The sequence below is a fragment of the Mustela nigripes genome, chromosome 1 (genome assembly GCF_022355385.1).
Source record: "Mustela nigripes isolate SB6536 chromosome 1, MUSNIG.SB6536, whole genome shotgun sequence".
NCBI lineage: Eukaryota > Metazoa > Chordata > Mammalia > Carnivora > Mustelidae > Mustela > Mustela nigripes.
Window position 1 is genome coordinate 138,197,912 of NC_081557.1, and position 19,957 is coordinate 138,217,868.

A 19,957-nucleotide genomic window follows, 5' to 3' on the forward strand; every position below is an offset into this window, starting at 1 on the left:
ATCATTTACAATAGCACTAAAATTATTAAATACTTAGGGATAGATCTGATAAAAGAAACACAATACCATACAATGAAACCAACAAAACACTACTGAGAGAAATTAAAGACCAACATAAATGGAGATATCTAGTTTACTCATGGATTGGGAGGCTCAGTATTGTGGTCAATTCTCCCTCACCCCAAATTGATTTATAGATTTAACACAATCCCAATTTAAAAATAATCCCAGCAGGCTTTTAAAAAATAAGCTGTCAAACTAAATATAAAATTCACATTGAAATGCAAAGAAAATAGGATAGCCAAATCAATTTTTTTAAAAGGACAAAATTAGGGGCCGGGTGGCTCAGTCGGGTGAGCATCTGCCTTTGGCTCAGGTCATGATTCCAGGGTCTTGGGATCTAACCACACATCGGGCTCCCTATTCAGCAGGAAGCCTGCTCCTTCTGCCATTTCCCTGCATATGCTCTCTTTCTCTTACTCAAAATTAAAAGAAAAAAAATTTTAAAAGGACATATTTGAAGGAATAACACTGCCTTATTTAAAGACATATTATAAAACAGCAGAAATATGTAGTTATATTCATCAAGACTGACAAATAAATTGATGGACTAGAATAGAGTCAAGAAACAGACCCACACATATATATTCAAATAATTGTTTTAAAAAAAATGCAAAACCAATTCAATAAGGAAAGGATGACCTATTTAATAAATGTAAAAAAAAATTCTGGTCTACAACTCTATCTATATTTAAAAATAACTAAACTTTAACCTATAAATGTGAAACCTAAAACAGTAACACTTCTAGAAGAAGACACAGAGCAAACCTTTGGATTAGGCAAAGATATTTAGATATGACACCAAAAAATTCATAAATGAACAAATTGCTATCATGGACTTTGTCAAAATTAAAAACAACTATTATTCAAAGTCATTGTTAAGACAATAAAATGTCAAGCCATATTTTGGGAAAAAATATTTCCAGATAATTTAGCTGATAAGGGACTTGTGTTTCACTTACATAAAGAACTCTGAAATCTCAACAGTAAAAAAATCAAACAACCCAACAAATTAAAATGGACAGGACATTTCAATAAGCACTTCATCAAAAAAGTTACACAGATGGCAAATGAAAACATAAAAGATGTTCAACATCATTAGTCATTAGAGGAATGCAAATTAAAACCCCCAGTGATATCACCATACACCTCTTAGAATGGTTGAAGTTAAACAGGCTGGTCATACCAAAAGTTGGGAAGGCTGTGAAGGAACTTGAACCCTCACTCACTGCTGGCGGAAGTATAAAATGATATAACCACTTTGGATAGAAGTCTGGCAGCATTTTAAATAATTAAACATATACCTACAATATAATCTAGCAATTTCACCCCCAGGTATTTATCTGGTAGAAATAAAAATGTATGTTTTTACAAAGACTTGAACATTCAGTAGTCCCAAAACTGGATACAGCACAGATGTTCATCAAGTGAACAAATAAACGAATTGTAGTATAGCATACAATAGAACACTATCAGCAATAAAAGGAATGACTATCGATACATGATACAATAGGTGTGAATCTCAAAATAGTTATGCCGGGGCACCTAGTGGCTCAGTCACTAAGCATCTGCCTTCAGCTCAGTTCATGATCCCAGGGTCCTGGGGTCGAGCCCCACATCAGGCTCCCTGCTTGGCAGGGAAGCATGCCTTTCCCTTTCCCACTACCCCTGCTTGTGTACCCTCTCTCGATGTCTCTCTCTGTGTCAAATAAATAAATAAATAATCTAAAAAAAATAATAAGCTGAATGAAAAAGGCCAGACAAAAAAGATCACATATTATTATAATTACATTTATATAAAACTCTAGAAAATGCATATAATCTATGACAAAATGACAAAAATGCCTATCACTGGTTGCCTGGAGAAGGTGCAGGAGAAGAGTTGGGTGGTAGAAATTACAAAAGGATAAGAGGAAACTTTGAGGAATGACAGCTATAGTCACATTTTTGTTTATGTTCATAATCCTCATATATTCACATCACCTGTGGTGATAGTCCCACACATGTGTAATATATGTCAAAAATTACCAGATTTTACACTTTAAATATGTGCAGTATACATGTCCATTATATCTCAAAGTCTCTTTTTAAAATTGTGTAAACAAAGCAGTGTTGGGGTTTGGTGGCTCACAGTCATTTAATTCTTGCTTCTCCCAACTAATTATAGGGTAGAAGCCTTCCCATTACCACTCCACTAGATGTCCAAGGCTGACCACCCCCCTTCCTCTATGTGCATATATTCTGGAACACTGTCAAAGGGAATGTCTGCATTTGCTTTGCAGATGGGAGAAAATGCAGAGAAATGCTGTGGCACAGGAGGGGACACTCCTTTTTGGTAGCCAGTGTGTGAAACAATGGATGGAGGTAAAATCCTGTCCTCCTGGGCTCCACCGATGGGACAGATAATAGGCTAGAGCACAAGTGCAGACAGAGGTTTTTAAGTTAAAGATGGATGGTCTTAGAGAGGTGACTCAGACCCTGCATGGATTCCATCTCAGCAATGTCTCCCAGAGTTGTCCTCTGTTAGACATATTCTCTAAGTTCCCCCGGAGAATGAGACCTCTCTGCCCACTAGAACAGCGTGTACATGATACCTGTTGTCATCAGGCTCCCAGCCTGGGTATGTTTTTCCTCCTCCCTCGATCCTTTGACCTCTTCTTAGCACAGAGGAAACCTGCCTTCATACTTTCCTGACTATCAATCCACCTCCGTTCTGCTGGGGCTTCCAAGAAATAAAGATATATATTAATTAAATTTCCATTTTAAAATGGTCTGAATGTTTACATACTCCTATATTTCACATGCATATAAAGAAGAAAAGATTATAGAGACACATTGAAGATGAGATTACCAGTGATTTTGATTTACTTTTCTGGGTCTTACCTATTTTCTATATGAACATGCAATTAATAAAAGCAATGAGTTACTGTAAAGAAAGAACTGGGAGAAACATGCAAGCAAGTGCTCATGTGGAAGCGAAGGTGGCTACATATTTATAGACAGAGAAATTAAAAATAAATGAAAAGATACAATCGAAGCGTCCGGAGTCATGGGGAATGACTAATTTGGACAGCAGAGGGACATTTTGTCTTCTTCAATAAGAGGGAAGGAAGTAAAAAGGGTGTGATGCAGTTATAAATACGGTTTTGGTCTAAATACAGGAAGTTAAGGGAGTTTACACTTGAGAGTATCAATGTTCTCCAAAGTAGAAGCTATATTTAAGAAGACCTACTGTTGGGGTGCCTGGGTGGCTCAGTCGTTAAGCGTCTGCTTTCAGCTCAGTCAGGTCAGGATCCCAGGGTCCTCAGATCGAGCCCCCTGTCAGGCTCCCTGCTCGACGGGAAGCCTGCTTCTCCTTCTCCCATTCCCTCTGCTTGTGGTCCCTCTCTTGCTTTGTCTCTCTCTGTCAAATGAATAAAATCTTTAAAAAATAATAATAATAAGACCCATTGTTAAGACATCAGTTCTTTCCCTCTCTTGGAGGGAAAAACTAGTAGCAGAAACTACTAGTCAGTCACCCTCTCTCCAGTTTATCCTCCATGCAGCTATGAGAACAGCCTTTAAAAACCCTGGTAAGCCTTTAGCCTCAAACCCTAAACTCCTTTCTTTCTCCTTGGAGATTGCTTAAACTTGGACCATACCTCAAATCTATGGCCTGGGACAATCCAATCTTTTTTTTTTTTTTAATTTATTTATTTATCTTTTTATTAGGTTCAATTAGCCAATATACAGTACATCATTAGTTTTTGATGTAGTGTTCAGTGATTGATTAATTACCTATAGCACCCAGTGCTCATCACGTCACGTGCCCTCCTTAATGCCCATCCACATCTTGAACCTGCTTTCTGCAAACACCTGTAACATCTTTTCTGTTTCTATACCCTCTGTCCATCCAGGCTGTCCCACCTCTGTTTGTGTGAATCAAAGATCAGTCACTTAGTGGATTTTGTCCCTGATTCACTTAGTTCACCATCTGGGGAGTCCAGCAGCAGGACAGCAATCCTATCATGGAGTCGGAGGCATCCACTTCCTCTCAGCGACCCCCCAACACACTCAAGCCCTCCTTCCCCCCATTTCCTCAGAAGGACAGACAAGCTCTCTGCCGTCTCACTCAAAGGTATCAGCCCACCTTCATCCCCGTGGTCTTGGTTTTCACTCCAACCAGGCACAATTTCTTTTGAACAAATTCCATGGAGGACATCTGGGAAGAACATGTTCTACTTGTCCCCATCCATTAATCCGTGTCGATCTTGGGCTCCAAACTCCCTGCTTTGGGTCGATACCCAAGGCTCTTCATCCCCAGTCCTGCCTCTCGCCCTTTCACCTCTTGTTCCTGCTCTGACTCTTTGCAGTTTCCTCAGATGAATCTTTATCCCACAGAACCCTGTAAATTTTCACATAACCCGGAGTTCACCTTCCCCTCTTTCCCGTTTGTCATGCTCGGCTCAAGTGTCGGAAGCATTTTATGATCTTTAATAGAAAGGGGATGTTTAATAAGGGGGAGAGAATGTTTAAGGAGGAATTATTCAACATCCCTGCTCCATTTTCAATGTAGGATAACTGACCTTCGCCTCTTGCTTTTTATGAGAACAAATTAGTAGAATACTATTAGATTGGCTTACTATTTGATTTCTATCCCTTTGCAGGGATTCAGTGCCATTATTGAAATTGACAACTGAATCTGCTGTGGAAAAAGGTGTGTTATCAGAATTTTAATGACTGGGAATGAAGGACATGGAGAAAGAAACAAGGCCAACCCATTTTTATTAGACTTCTAAAGAGATAGCTAGGGGTAGGGAGGGGGGGAATGAGAGGTTATTAAATAAGAACTTTTATAAGAATTCCTCTCGTATTCACTTTTCACTCTAAAATTCTAGGAAGAAAAATGGAATCTGTTCTAGAATGCGAACAAGTATCACTTGTGTCTCAAGAACTTCCACACAGAGAGCAACCAGACATAAGGGATCCTTATTCAAAATAGATTTCTTGGCAAGGGGTCCCAGAGGTCCTGAATAATTTGTTTTTGGTGTCCTCTAAACTGACATAAAATGCTTGGCTACCCAAAAGCTTTCCTTGATTAAAAGCAACTTCTTAAACGGAAGAACACGAGATTTAGGGATGGCAGGATGGGACACAGTTGCCTTCCTATATGACAAAATATGGGAACACAGTTGAACATTCCCATGTAAACAGTAATGAGCTTTACACATTGTCTCCCACCCCCAGTCGGCTGAGAATCAGCATTTGAGAGTTGGAATCCCTTCTAAGTGCTGCAAATGAGGAAACTGGCCAGTTGCGGTTTTCCAAACATGTCACATCCTCTAACCCTAAGTTTCATTTCTAGCCTGTGGAGATTAATTATATGCACTTCCCGCCCTTCCCTGGTACTGTGCTTCCTTATTTTGTAAGAACTGTATATGTTACTATTAAATCAGTTAAAGAGAGGGCAGTTTAAAGCAAGAGCTCTTAATCTGGAAGATGTCTCAGACCTCTCTGAGAATTCAATGAAAAGTATGAACCTCTCACCAGAAAAAAGTAAATACAACATTTTACATCAATTTAAGAAAATTTATATACCCCTAGAAGCCTCAAAGAACTCCATTATTTAATAAAAAGGCTTCAGTTTTAGGACGAAACTCTCAGCAAAAGCTCCGTCTCTAAAATGCCAAAACAAGTTTAAAGGTAATGTATGGAAAAACAAATTGTGCTTGATGTCAAAGTACTGGTAAAACTGATTTTATTTGTATTATCCTTGTGTTATTATATCTAAAATAGGAATCAGTAGTTAGAGATTAAAGCTTCATTGTCTGCCATTTAAACTGGAGTAGAATATATATTTATTTATCAGATTGATTTCAAAAGTTTATGTGAGAGTAAAACACCACCATGACCAAGAAAAACTCAACCCAATCACATTATATACAGTGTTCAGACGTGACCCTACTGTTAAAGCAGCATAGAAGTAGGGTCCTAAGAATAAGTATTGACAAGGAGCTGTCAGTAGAATTGACATTGTACATAGAGACTCTGTGGAAAAAACTCTTTTTCTTTACTGCCACCCTAAGGACTATTTTAGAGAGATAACTACATACACTCTCTCTCCCTCTCTCTCATTCTCTCTCTCTCTCTTTCTCTCTCTCTCTCTCTCTCTCTCACACACACACACACACACACACACACACACACAAAGACAGTTGGGAGAAAGATAGAAGCATTCATGAAATCACAATCATACAGTGCCCGTTCTAATACATAAACTCCACAATTATGACACTAATGTAAACTTCACAAAAGCAGGGATTTGGGTTATCTTGTTCACACCTAGAAAATATCTGATACATTATGATGTTCCTGATTAAAAAGATCCACTACTAAATAGAGCTTGGAAAACAAATAAACTACATATAACTTACTGTATTACTCTGGGCAGATCAACTCAGTTCTCTGGGCCTCAGTGTCTCCATGTAGAAAATGAGGGGTTAAAGCTGAGTCTTCTTAAAAGTCTTCTAACATTCCCTATCTCTCTGTGGTTCCGCTTCGTGCACAGGTACATTCTCCGAAACTGCAAGGCTATGATCATCCTAGCTACAAAGAGGGAGCAGTGGCCTATGTAGACCCACGTGAGCTATGGATAGTCACTGAGGAGGAAAGAAGGGAGACACAAAAGAAATAAACATGAGAAATGTATATTTTGGGGGAGTGTTTATTTCCTCTGAGGAAGAACCTCATAGATGGCAGTGGCAATTCAATGAGTCTTAGGCTAGGTCTTAAAAGTGTAGAAAAGAACTAGGCTTTTTTAGGGAATGTGTTCCAGTTATTCCCTTTGTTTTCTGTATGAAGTCACAGCCCATAATGAACACTCCCCACTGACCCAGCACCATAGATCTTCTGTCAGCTCAGCGTGCTTGGGAGCGGTAATATACTGGTATCTCTTCCACGGTGTATGGTAGGATATTTTTCACCATGAACTTCAAGAGGAAACAGACAACTGAGTATTGGTGGAATAACTTTAAATAAATTTTAAGTGGATCTATTAAGTCTGTAAGGAATTTGTCTTCTTATGTGACCATAATGATCAACCCAGATTTAGGTAAGTTGTTTGGGGGTGAGGGGAGGGGGGTACTAGGGAGGTGGAAATATTTTCACTCTTGTGAAAGGGGATACTAGGAACTACAGTTTCTCTCTAAAGTGTTTTCCTAAATTTTTCTTTCCTCAGAGAAGTAATCCCCAAACTTCAGCATACAGAAAAATCAGTTGGAGTGATTATTAAAGAATGCAGATTCCTAATCTCCCCCCACCCCATATGGATCTGGGACAGAGCCTCAGAATTTGCCATTTTAACTGTTACCATATCAACTCCAATGCCCATGTGTGAGAGAAGTACCACCTCTCCCCTCTAGACAGACTTAACTTGTCCGTTTCTTTCTTCCTTCCTTCCTTCCTTCCTTCCTTCCTTCCTTCCTTCCTTCCTTCCTTCCTTCCTTCCTTCCTTCCTTCCTTTCTTTCTTTTCTTTCTTTCTTTCTTTTTTGGTCCTGCCCAAGTCATCTTCATATGTGATATCATTGCACCCTCTAGTGGGCGATTTTGCTCAGCAGCAATTCTTTTTTTTCCCCTGAAACTACAAATACCTTGCTCGAAACTTAAAGGAAACCTCATCTCTCGTGAACTCCTTGAGAGGAAACAATGAGAGATCAGGAAAAGGTTTATAAGAAAAAAAAGTTTCATATAAAATCAAATTCCTGTATATGTAGATATACATTTAATATATAATATACATTCTATGAAAAGAGAACATTGTAATCCTGATAAGTTTGAATGTAATACACCTAATATTCTTTATACAAATATTTAAATGACTTTGGATTTACTGGCCACATTTTTTAGTCTACTTATACCTGTAATATTGATATTCTCACATACCAGTTTTCATACCAACACATCAGTACAGTAACTTGGGTCTTCTAGATTATTCCCTCTGAGCATCTTTTAGTACTCAGTGGCCCTTGAGACTCCTTGAGTCACCCCTAAGAGCCACAGCTCTTGAAGATTCAGAAAACACAGGATGTCTGTTTTTTACCTTATGGCTTCTGTCTCTAAAAAACTTTGGTTACTGATGCTAATACTTCAAGGGTCACAAATTCAGTTGCCCACAGGCAGCAAGCCCGTAATATAAATGAGTCAAGTAAGAGGGCTGCAAACCAATCAGAGTGGTGGGGATGAAGGCAAACTGAGTTTGTTATGTTTCAAGGAATTCAAAAATTAGTGATATTTTTGAGACTACGATGGGCCTAAGAGCCATATGGAGCTTTGTTTCATAAACCAGTTAGGGACCCCTGGCTTACTCGAGGGTTAATAGTTAATGCTAACTATGTATGGATGTTTTTTTCTATGATTCTAACAAATACCCTATATAAGAGATGATATCATCATCCCAATTCTACCCATGAGAAAACTGGAGCTTAAGGAGATAGGTCACTTGCCCCACATCAGACAGCGGAGACTTCCTGCCCATGGCTCTGATCCAGGTGGACCTCACCCCAGAGTCTGTCTCAGAACAGACTCGGAAACTTCATTCCAGAGCCTTTCTGGGCACGTGGCTTCTTGCCACGTTGACCTGACTGGCATGTCGTGCTCCTCACCTCCCACTCGGATCCCCCTGCTCCTACCCCAACTCTCCCTGTTCCCCCTGCTTCTTTACAACATCTGTGTTCGCCTGGCCTCTGATGCTACTAGTGTCTTTGCATTTGGATAGTTTCCCATCTGGTAATTTATACTTCTGTCTGCATCAGCATGATTCTTATTAATTTATTACTCACATTTTAAACTACTGTGACACTCATATTGATAGTTTATTTTTACTATTATTGCTTTAAATAAGTGCACCTTCTAGAGCTTTATAAAGATATTTCAGTGATGCTTAGATTTTTTTTTTTTTGTGATAACTTGGATTTGCCCTGATAGAACACCTCTACTACTTTTCTACTTAACCAGGCTGTTTTCAAGTACTATTGTAAATGCTGTAAAGTCATACCAACTCTTCTCAGTAAAGTACTATTGTATCAGTCAGCCTCAAAAAAAAAAAAAAAAATGTTTGTTTTTGAAAAGCAAATGTTAATAAGAGCCATCGTGTGTAGAAACCCAAGTTAATCACGTTTTGAGGAGAATAAGCTATTTCTTTCACTTATCAATTCTCATGTTACCAAGAAGGTAATTTCCTGGGTTGTGCAATCATGAAGCTAGAATAGCACACCAGGGTCATGTTTCTGGATGTTTCCTATCAGGCTGGCTCTCGTGTTCTCCTTTACTCAGGAAAGACATCATTATAATCCACACACCCACATTAATGCTTTCCATTTAGCTGGAATGTTTGAGTCTCTTCAGCCTTTTATGAAAACCGTCTTCCAGAACAGTATTTTTTTGGGAAGTCTTAACATAACATTTTGAATTGAATTTTCAAACAAAAAGAATGAAAACTAACCAGGCATATATTGCAACGTGTGATGTATTTTTTTTCAATCCTAACAGAAAAGAAGCTATCATTGTGCAGCCTTTTGAATGATTCTACTTAGTTTATGAAGAGTAAATTATCCACTTACCCTTCTTTGTACAAATAGTTAACAAAAACAGACTGCTTTTCCCGGCTATGAGATTCATCATTCAGAAATACAAACAAATCTATTTGTACTTGGAAAATAGATGGGGATTGGTGGTTTTGACTGCCTTAATTTTGTGTAAACAAATCCCCGCTCACCCATTCTTCACCCTTCGGTTATGTTATCAACATGATGCATTAATCTAGAAGGTAAAGACAATTGAGATTTAATTGAATATGACACTGCAAGTTCCAAGTTATGATAGTCACTAACATTTATTGAATTCTTGTTAAGTACATGATACTGATCTGCACTTACATGTACTTAATTCACTTTAATTTGACCTTGTAAGGTAGGTATTATTCTTATCACGATTTACAGGAAAGGAAATAGAAGGACAGAATTAAAATAACTCACCCAAGATCATATAGCACTTAGCGGTAGAGTCAGAATTTGAACACAGAGCCCTCGTTTTTTTTAACAAGTGCCCCTCGAATCTCAGACATAGTAAACTTTGAAACTGCATAGCTCATTCCTCAGTGCTGTATTCAGCCAAGCCTGGGTGTAGAGATTGGGAATTAGCTCCCCAGAGGTTTCTGTTAGACAGCCAAGTCTGACAACTACTTCTACTTATACAAGATTCCTAGAACTGAACATTTTTTATTAAACTGAATAATTTTTATTGCCCTCCATGTTCAGGTAATGTCCATTATTCAGCAACTCTAAATCCCAAAGGAGACAAACTGAGTGGTAGTAAAATGTAGCCATTGATTCAGATTCCCAGGTGTTCCTCCTCTTTGTGGAAAAAATGTATAAACCATTTCTCACAGAGACTGCCACTTACTTAGTATTATCTTTACCCAACCTGGGTATCCATGATTGTTTCCCCCAACTCTAAATCAGCATGTGCTCACATGATCCCAAGATGGCAGCTGTTAATCCTACACTTGCATTTCACTGGAGGTTTGGAAGGTTCATCTGGACACATGACCCACTCCTTACTCTTTGCGCTTGCATATTTTGGGGGATATAGGTCCTAAACCCTCTTGCAGTACAAGACCATTTCTCCTGTCCTGTTGTCAGGAGAAACAGAGGAGCTACATTCAACCAAAAACAGAGAATTCCCCTTCACATGGAACCATGCATGAAAGATGTTAAATCAGCTGTCTCGGAGGTGGACCCAAAGTGGAAGAGGGAACTGTGGGGGAGGGGGAGGATGATTTCAAGAGATTAGAGTAGTCGCACAGGATGTTTACGGATATAGCACTTGAGGTTTGGGATCTTGGTAGGAAAACCAGGAGATCCACAGGCATGGTTATTTGTAATTCTCTTGAGGGACAAGTTTGAATCATGGATGCTTTCTGACTTGTGTCAGATAATGAGCACCCTAACTAATCAGTGAGCTGAGCCAACTATCCACCCTCCACATCTCAGTCTGGTTGTCTTGTTTCCCATTGATAATCTGTAGAAATATCACGAAAAGAGGGACGCCTGGGTAGCTCAGTCGATTCGGCATCTGCCTCTGGCTCGGTCATGATCCCAGGGTCCTGGGATTGAGTGTCATATCAGGATCCTTGCTCATCAGGGAGCCTGCTTCTCCCTCTGCCCCTGCCACTCCCACTGCTTGTGCACTCACGCTCTCTATCTCTCTGACAAATAAATAAATAAAGTGCTTAAAAAGATACATCACCTAAAGCCTGAAGAGGTCACAATTTTCTTTCAGGGTTTTTCAATCCATTTTTAAGAGAGAAATGGATTTACCAAGGAATATCTGTGAACTTGAGGATTCATTAGGGTCTCAAGAGTTATGCCTCATAGATGTAAAGAGTCTGTTGTTTGGTTCTCTCCCACGGTATTTAAATTATAACTAAGAAAATCAGATTTTAATATGTTCTCATGTGCCGTAACACTAATTTGGAAATTAAAATTAAAAATGAAATAGTTTTAAATAAATAAATAAAATATGAAAGAGTTTAGTGATTAATGAGCTAACATCAAATTATTTTATTCCAAACAAATTCACTGATTTTGAGATTGTTTATTCAACCTGAAATATTTGTATTACAGCCAGGTAACCAAACTGGTCTGCTGATCTCCCTTTCCTGGGCTACTAATTAGTTTATGACAGGGAGTGGCAAGTGCTCTTTCTAGCCTAGATGCCATTCAACTCTGCCGAGTGTCAGGAGACAGGTGCTTCTCAAGGTCCACCTTGCATCGGAATCACGTGAGCGTTGGTTGTAGGGTCCCGCCTTCAGAGTTTCTGATTCAGTAAGACCCGTGCGGGCCCAAAACATTGCATTTCCAATGTTAAAAATCTCAACTCAGGCATATTAAAATATTTGAGAGTTTATCTGAACAAAACTAGTTTGAGTCAGGCAGTCAAGAACCAGAAAGTGTTGGGAGTGCTTTATCCAAGGGTTCCAGGGGAGAGAGTACAGAGAAGGTGCAGGAGCCCAGAGAGAGAGTCGTCTGATTGGCGGTAGCTCATAGTCTAGTTGGCTGCTGGTGACTGGTTGTCCTTAGGTCTCCATTTCAGAGCCTTCCGGCATGTATAGGGTTAGATTTGGGTTGGCTTCGGCAGGTTGCCGTGCCATTAGAGCCACCTCAGCCCGGTGGCCTCCTTCTTCAATTAATTTAACACTAACAAGACCCAAGCTGATGCTTCCCGTGAACACTTTTTAAGAACCCCTGCCTTGGGACACAGACCTTACTTACAGAGAACAGACAGATGGTTGCGGAAAGGAAGGCAGGCGGATCAGGAGTGCGGGATGTACGGGCTTTCAGTTATGGAATGACTAAGTCATCAGCATCAAAGGACACAATATAGTCAATGGCCTAATAATGGTGTATGGTGATAGATGGTAGCTACACTTGTGGTGAGCAGAGGGTATGTATAGACTTGTGAATCATTCACTATATTGTACACCTTGAACTAATGTAACATGTCAATTATTCTTCAAACAAACAAACAAACAAACAAAAAAGGAGGGGTGCCTGGGTGGCTCAGTCAGTTAAGCCTCTGCCTTCAGCTCAGGTCAGGATCTCAGGGTCCTGGGATGGAGCTCCACATCCGGCTCCCTGCTGAACCAGGGAACCTGCTTCTCCCCCCTCTCTCACTTCCCCTGCTTGTGCTCTCTTGCTCTGTCAAATAAATAAAATCTTGGAGAAAAAAAAAAGAACTACTGCCCCACACCAGTGGGCCCTCTAGAAACTTCACCAGTAAAGGAAGCTTCAGAACTTTGGCAGGGTTTACTTGCTATCCTCAGGTAGAGTATATCTTACTAAAGCTTGCAGATAATGTAATCAACTTTAAATGTGCTGTCCCGGGTATTATTTTCACGCACATACAATAAAACTCTACCATATGATCAGTAGGTTCAGAATTTTTTAAGTGTTATAACCAGGAGGGACAGTTAGGTGTGGTTTTGCATTTATGCTGGGTTGCTGAAATGACCGGAAAGAGCTGGGAGCTCCTGAGTCTCCGCAGGGAGAAGGCTTGGTTACTCTTATGGTGTGGACCTGGCGCCACCTAGTGGTTGTTATTTGCTCCATCATTCAATTGACTTCCTGATAATTCTGGTTGCTAAGGCTGTTAAGAAACAAACTGAGGGTTTTGGAGGGGAGAAGGGTGGGGGTTGGGTGAGCCGTGTGGTGGGTATTATGGAGGGCACGTATTGCATGGAGCACTGAGTGTAGTGCATAAACAATGAATTTGGGAACACTGAAAATAAAATTTTTTAAAAAGTTAGAAAATGTAGCTGGAACTACGTCAAGGAAGAAGAGGAAATGGAGGAGTAAAGCAGTCCCAGCCCTTGTACCTTTCTATTGTGCAAGTGAACTGCATTTATTCTCCACTGATACGAAGATTGACAGCATTCTTATTGGATGGAGTTTTTTATTTTATATTTTAGGACAGAATGCAAATACAAGTAATTATAACCAGAAAACCTGCACAGCTTGATTTAGTGAGCACGAATGGAAAATTGCACAGAAACAATGTTTGCATCAATTTGTACTTCAATTTGGAAGTCCTCAGAACAAATCTAGTTATATATTTCTGAGTAAATAACAGAGCTCTGCTCAATTTTTTTATAGTTGAGGGGTTTCAGTAAGGAACCAAAGGACAAGAACAATAACATACATAGGTACCAAAGACCTAGAGATTGTAAAGCCTACAGCAAGGTGCAAGATCACCTGTGTCAGAGGTGCTAAGATATTGTGAAACTGGCTTGGCCCACTTTAGCTTATCCCCCATTTTGAACGAGTTAAAGAGGACCTGCCGACAGATGGGGGCCAGGCAGGAGCGTTGCCTGGTGTGCTGTGGTGCATGGCTGTCCCTTGCCCCTCAGGGCAGGAAAGGGGTCTGCTGGCTTCTCAGCTACACCAGCTTCCTTGAGTACTCCTGGAGACACATGTGTCCTCTTAAAACTGAGGGACTTGGGGACGGATATTTGACAGGAGCCTGAGTAACCTGAGGAAGAAAGGCAATGGCCCACTGCCCTGCAGCCAGGAGGCAAAAATGAGGCACAGAGAGCTGTGTGTCATCTGTGACAGAACAAGTGCTAACATTTTCTGTGTGCCCATGGGCCAGGCCAACACAGAGTCCTCTCCTAAGTGGACTTAGGAGAACTCTCCAAATGAGAATTTGCACCTGGAACAAGTGCCCAGGCCAGGCTGACACTGCTGCCGAGTGGCAGGTAACCCATCTGGCCACCTGACGCGGGGAAAGCTCTAGTCCGTCCCTTCAGAGAGATTCCAAAGGTCAACATCATACCTGGGCTCATGTGGACCTCGGCACACACTGCTTCATAAAACTGGACACGGGGCACAAAGGCTGTGTGCATCTGGACAGATTATCACTGTCCTGTCACAAAACCTTGGGTGAAGTGGTATTTAAATTTCAGCATCCCAAATATTAAATCAGAGCCCCTTCACGGCAGCTTTGTTAAAGTAAGATTTCTATCCTTGCCCTCTCAATTCCTCAGTGCGGAGCCTTGAAAAATGCATTCACACTTCAGCTACAAACGTGAAAACACGAGGAGATGGCTGAACATTTTACAAAACACAGGGATTACTGTTGGCGCTCTGTGCTGAGTACTGGGTGCAGTGATGTCGTCTTTAGGGAGAGGGCGCTGTGGCATTGCACTTACCTGTGTGCTGCCTCCAATTCCGGAGCAGTCCTGTAAGAATTTGTAAGGGAAAGCAGGAGAGTCTGATGGTCCCTTTACACTTCACTTCCCCTTAAAAGGCTGGGGAGCTCAGGAAGTGACAGCTTAGGAGAGTCTAGTGTCTGGAAGCAGAAGGAGTCTTTAAAAATGGCTTGGTCCAGCCCTGTCAGCCCCATGGGTATTTCTTTCTCTGAGGCTCATTACATTTGAAGAATGTGTTTCAGCCACTCCATCAAAATACTCCTTAGATCAAAGAAGACAGAATTCTTAAGGCTCTTTTTCAAGCCAGTTTTGCAAATGAGGGTTGATTTGGTCTGGATATTCTGTTTACTGAAAGTATTTTCATCCCCTTGGAACATTTGGGAAATTTGAATATGTAAAGCCAATTTTCTGCACCATCCTGCATTTTTTATTGACTATAAGGTAATTCACAAAAGTTATTAAATCACAAAATGCTATTGCCAAATGATAATATTCTATTTTATAATTAGGCTATTCAGACGAACATGACAATGGATGGGTGACAAAAAAGAATTTCAAAAATTAATCTTTCACAAAATTGGAGCGAACTTAGGATAAAAGCTAAAATACACGTACTAAAATCTTCTCAGTTCAATGCTGATTAATTAAAAATAGATCTTAGATTGAAGCACCTGGTTTTCCCAGAGCTGCATTACCAAGATTTCTCCATTATTTATTTGGAATAATATACAAAATATAGTCTAAGGGAAAAAGAGTTCAAGGTGAAGTGTAAAATTTTTATTTCGCTCTAAGAGCCCCTTACAAGGAAAACGGTGTTGACGATGAGCCAGTAGGAGGGGAATGGATGGTGCTTGGAAATGAAACATTTATTTCTCTAAAGTGTTTCCCAAGCTTTCTGGAGCGTGATGATCAGGCACTGAGTCCTGTACTTTTCTTACTAATGAAATTATAGGATCTTAATTGTCAGACTGGAAGGGAAGTTAGGAAGTATTCATTTAATTCTTTTATCAGGAATTGCATTTGACAGCAAGTAGCTGAGTCCTGAAAAGCAATAGCTCAATCAGGCAGAGCTTTATTTTCCTCCCATATAAGTGGGCATCTAGAAATGAAACATGGCTTGTTGGACTGAGGTCTCCCCAGTTCTCAAGAATTTTCCTTGAGGTTGCAAGGTGGCTATTGGGACTCCCACCATTAATTATGAATTCCGGGTAACAAAATAGGAAGAAGGGGCAGCTCCTGTGTCTGGAAGACAAAAACTCGATACCCCAGTAGATAGCCATCTCATCTCATTGGTGAAAACCAGTCATTGCCCACTTCTGCTGGGGAAGGTTGGAAAGCAGCTTCTAGCTGGGCAAGATGCCAACCCTCACAGAATGAGTCTGTTGGGAAAGGAAAAAGGGAAGAATGTATCCTCCTCCCAAACCTCTCCATCACAACCTAGGCCACAATCTGCCACTTGTGGAGATGAGGAAACTGGCCCAGAGAAGTTAAGCAATTTCACCCATGTCTCCAAGTGGGTGACACTGCCAGGACTTACGGAGCAGTAACATATGCCCTCTTGCTTTTGGCTGAGTTGGGCATGGAATTATATGTGGGAGCCCTGGGAAAGGAATAGGGTCCTCTGAAGTTCTAAAGCTTTTGCTTTAGTGAGAGCATAATAAGAATGGAAAATATGATGATTTCTTAAAAGTTTGGCACATCAGTTCACCTCCAATAAGATCATAGGGATTTGATTTTTCTTTAGAAATAGTACAAAAAGCCATTAAAAAAAAAAACTGAAATCTTGCCATTTGCAAGAGCATGGATGGAACTAGAGGGTATTATGCTAAGTGAAATAAGTTAATCAGAGAAAGGCAATTATCATATGATCTCAGAATTTGAGAAAGAAGACAAAGGATCATAGGGGAAGGGAGGGAAAAGTGAATCAAGATGAAACCAGAGACGGAGACAAACCATAAGAGACTCATAATCTCAGGAAACAAACTGAGGGTTGTTGGGGGGTTGTAGGGGAGGGATGGGGTGGCTGGGTTATCGACATCATGGAGGGTCTGTGCTATATGGTGAGTGCTGTGAATTGTGTAAGCCTGATGAATCACAGACCTGTACCCCTGAAACAAATAATACATTATATGGTAATAAAAAAAAAAAAAGAAAGAAATAGTGCAAAGAAAACTAAAGACACAATTCCTAACACAGAAATGAAATGATACAGTAGGTGTCAAGGCATTCAGATTTTGAGAGTGTGTTTCTCCAAAGTAAATAATGGACACATTCCTTCATAAACCTGAACTTGACAATGTAAAAATTGTGGCCCTCAGGGCACCTGTGTGGCTCAGTGGGTTAAAGCCTCTGCCTTCAGCTCAGGTCCTGATCTCAGGGTCCTGAAATCGAGTCCCACATCGGGCTCTCTGTTCGGCAGGGAGCCTGCTTCCCCTTCTCTCTCTCTGCCTGCCTCTCTGCCTACTTGTGATCTCTCTCTGTCAAATAAATAAAATCTTAAAAAAAAAATTGTGGCCCTCTTCTGACCCTGGAGGGAGCAGCCCTCTACTTTCTGAGGAGTGTTTGACTAAGGGACAGTGATTTTGAGAGTAATAGTGGCAACAAATCAAGACTATGCTTCAAAGGATGATTTTTCTCCCATTACCTAGATGATAAAATGTGTTCTCTAGAACACGGGCTGTTAGCAGATGGTAACTTTCTCTCACAGATATTATTCAGCCATTCAAACACTTGTTAATGTATATGTTCAAGAATGCAACACTGTATTCAGTTAAGTATTCATCCAAAAAGAGTCTATTTATTACTACTTATAATCTAGTACCACAAGGAGGTGATATGCAGAAACCTGAAAGGAAATGTTTTCTAAAAATTGTCCAACTGTAAAACTATCTCATCTGTGTCACAAATAAGGAGACTACAGGCTAGTGAAACAGAAATTACTTGATTAATTTGTTTGGAGAACAGGAAGATATTTGTTTTCATTTTAATATATATTTAAGTTATATATAACTCCAGGGGTTATGATTCCATATCTTTGCCACATAAGACTTATTTGAAAGTTGTCATGTTGTGTGAAATTGTGGATGTTTTATGTTTTTCCTCCATTCGTGGTGTATGTCTGGGATATAAAAGGGGAGCAAAATTCCCTAGCTAGAAACTCAGTTTCGGGGCTCCTGGGTGGCTCAGTGGGTTAAAGCCTCTGCTTTTAGCTCTGGTCATGATCCCAGGGTCCTGGGATCGAGACCCACATGGGGGGAGGGGGTGTCTCTGCTCAGCAGGGAGCCCGCTTCCCCCTCTCTCTCTGCCTGTCTCTCTGCCTACTTGTGATCTGTCAAATAAATAAATAAAATCTTTAAAAAAAAAAAAAAGTAAAAAGAAACTCAGTGTTGTGTGATTCATTTATGATTGCAGTGGGAGAAACTACAGATGACCACGAGCGAAAGGAGGAAAATATTCTGCTCTGTCACATTCCACGTAATTGCGATCACCTGTGTGGTTTGGTCTTTGTATGTATTAATAGATCGGACGGCAGAGGAAATCAAGCAAGGCAACGATAATGGTAAGAGCACGTCTCATTTCCTTTTTCTCCTCTTGGATTCTCTGGTGACACCAGAGGTGGGCGGGGATCCTATTTCCCTGTTAGATCTTCAAGTGTGATACACCAGCAAAAGACAGTACCAGCAATTGTCTTCTCCAGTTATGTTATAAATACTTGGATCAGATATCCAGGGTTCCCCAGCTGAGATACAAGATTCATCAAGTCCAGTAAACCTCAGTAGGGACAAATATAGAGAAGCCATCCATCACTTCAGGCTTTTCAGGAGCTAAGGATCCTGTTCTGCCTGATGTGAAAAGACAAACAGTTGTGAAAGTGGAAGGGTTTTGTTTTTTGTTTTTTTTTTTTTCATTTTATTTAATTCACCATAGTTGTTGCTTCTTTTAAAACATGAGTAAGATGATACTCTGGTAGAGAATATGTTGTAGTTTATCAATTAGTACCATATAATTTGATTGAGTAGATTAACACTATTGTTTGAAATTTAAGCCATGCTGAGTTAAATTGTGAAGGATGATGTCAAATCTGCAAGGAAAGACATTTAAAAATCTGAAATGGATAGGTTCTTTGAAATAGAGGGGAAAAGAGGTGGTCTATCTTTACTTTTGGTACTCAGCTCATTTCTCATCAGGCCCTATCCGCTTCTGTGTGTGGCCTAAATCAAAGCTGGTAAAAAAGTGAGAAAAATTACCTGAACCACCCCCACCGTTCACCCTGAAAAAAAAAAAAAAAAATCCCACAATATTAGGCCACTGGTGAATTTAAAAAGAGAAATTGTTCAGATGCTAATACTGTAAGTTTAGAGTGTTCTAAAGTGTGCCTCCCTCAAAAAAGAAAAAAGAAAAACCGAAAGAAAGAAAAAGGGAAGAGGAAGTGAGGGAATGAAAGAGGGAAAAGAATATCAATACGGAAAGTTGTTATTCTGCATTTCTTTGTCTGGATTCAGTAACACAAGGGACGGATGTTCCATGCTTACGCTTGCCCGCATGGTGGCAGCAGTGAGCAGCGGCAAGCGCTCTCTGGGGCGCTGCAGAAGCCCTGTGGGATGAAGGGACTGTGAGAACCTGTCTGGTCGGATGCTCGGGGATGTGGTTTACGTAGTTTAAGTGTGTGTGTGGGCGGGGGGTGGGGGGGAGGGAGGTGGGTGACGGACCTGCAGTTCTCGCTCTCCTGAATGAGAATAAAAGCTAGAAAAACAGGTGCGGGAGGTTTTGTTGTTTTTCAGTTCAAAATTACATTGACATCTACAATTCTAGAGCGTTTACAACTACATTCTACATTATTCCTGAGATACTGGACTAAAAAATGTCTGTTACATCCCTATTAATAAGTTTCCTGAGGATAGGACCCCCTTCCCCTTTTTATTTAACCCAATTCCCTATAGTTACAGGTACAGCCCCAAACTAAATAACAGAAAGTGTGCCATACACACAGCAGTGTGTCCTGTCCTAGGCACCTGTCCTAGACATAACAAGAAGCAATCATGAATCCTTCATATGTAGACAGTTCTGAACCTCTCTCTCTCACATTACTCAATCCTACCTCTGAGACAGAGTAGGATCATTCATCCTGCCGTGAACAGGACTATCTCAGCTTC

The 19,957-nt window shown here is 40.3% G+C and overlaps 1 protein-coding gene across 2 annotated transcripts in view; it reads left to right on the forward strand.

Moving 5' to 3' along the window:
• Positions 1 to 19,957, forward strand: part of MARCHF1 (membrane associated ring-CH-type finger 1) — a 916,809-nt gene that overhangs the window by 882,144 nt on the left and 14,708 nt on the right. For both annotated transcript variants that reach the window (XM_059374251.1, XM_059374241.1), the window contains one exon: positions 18,216 to 18,363. In XM_059374251.1, the coding sequence (XP_059230234.1) occupies positions 18,216 to 18,363 (148 nt within the window). The remainder of the gene's footprint in view (positions 1 to 18,215; positions 18,364 to 19,957) is intronic.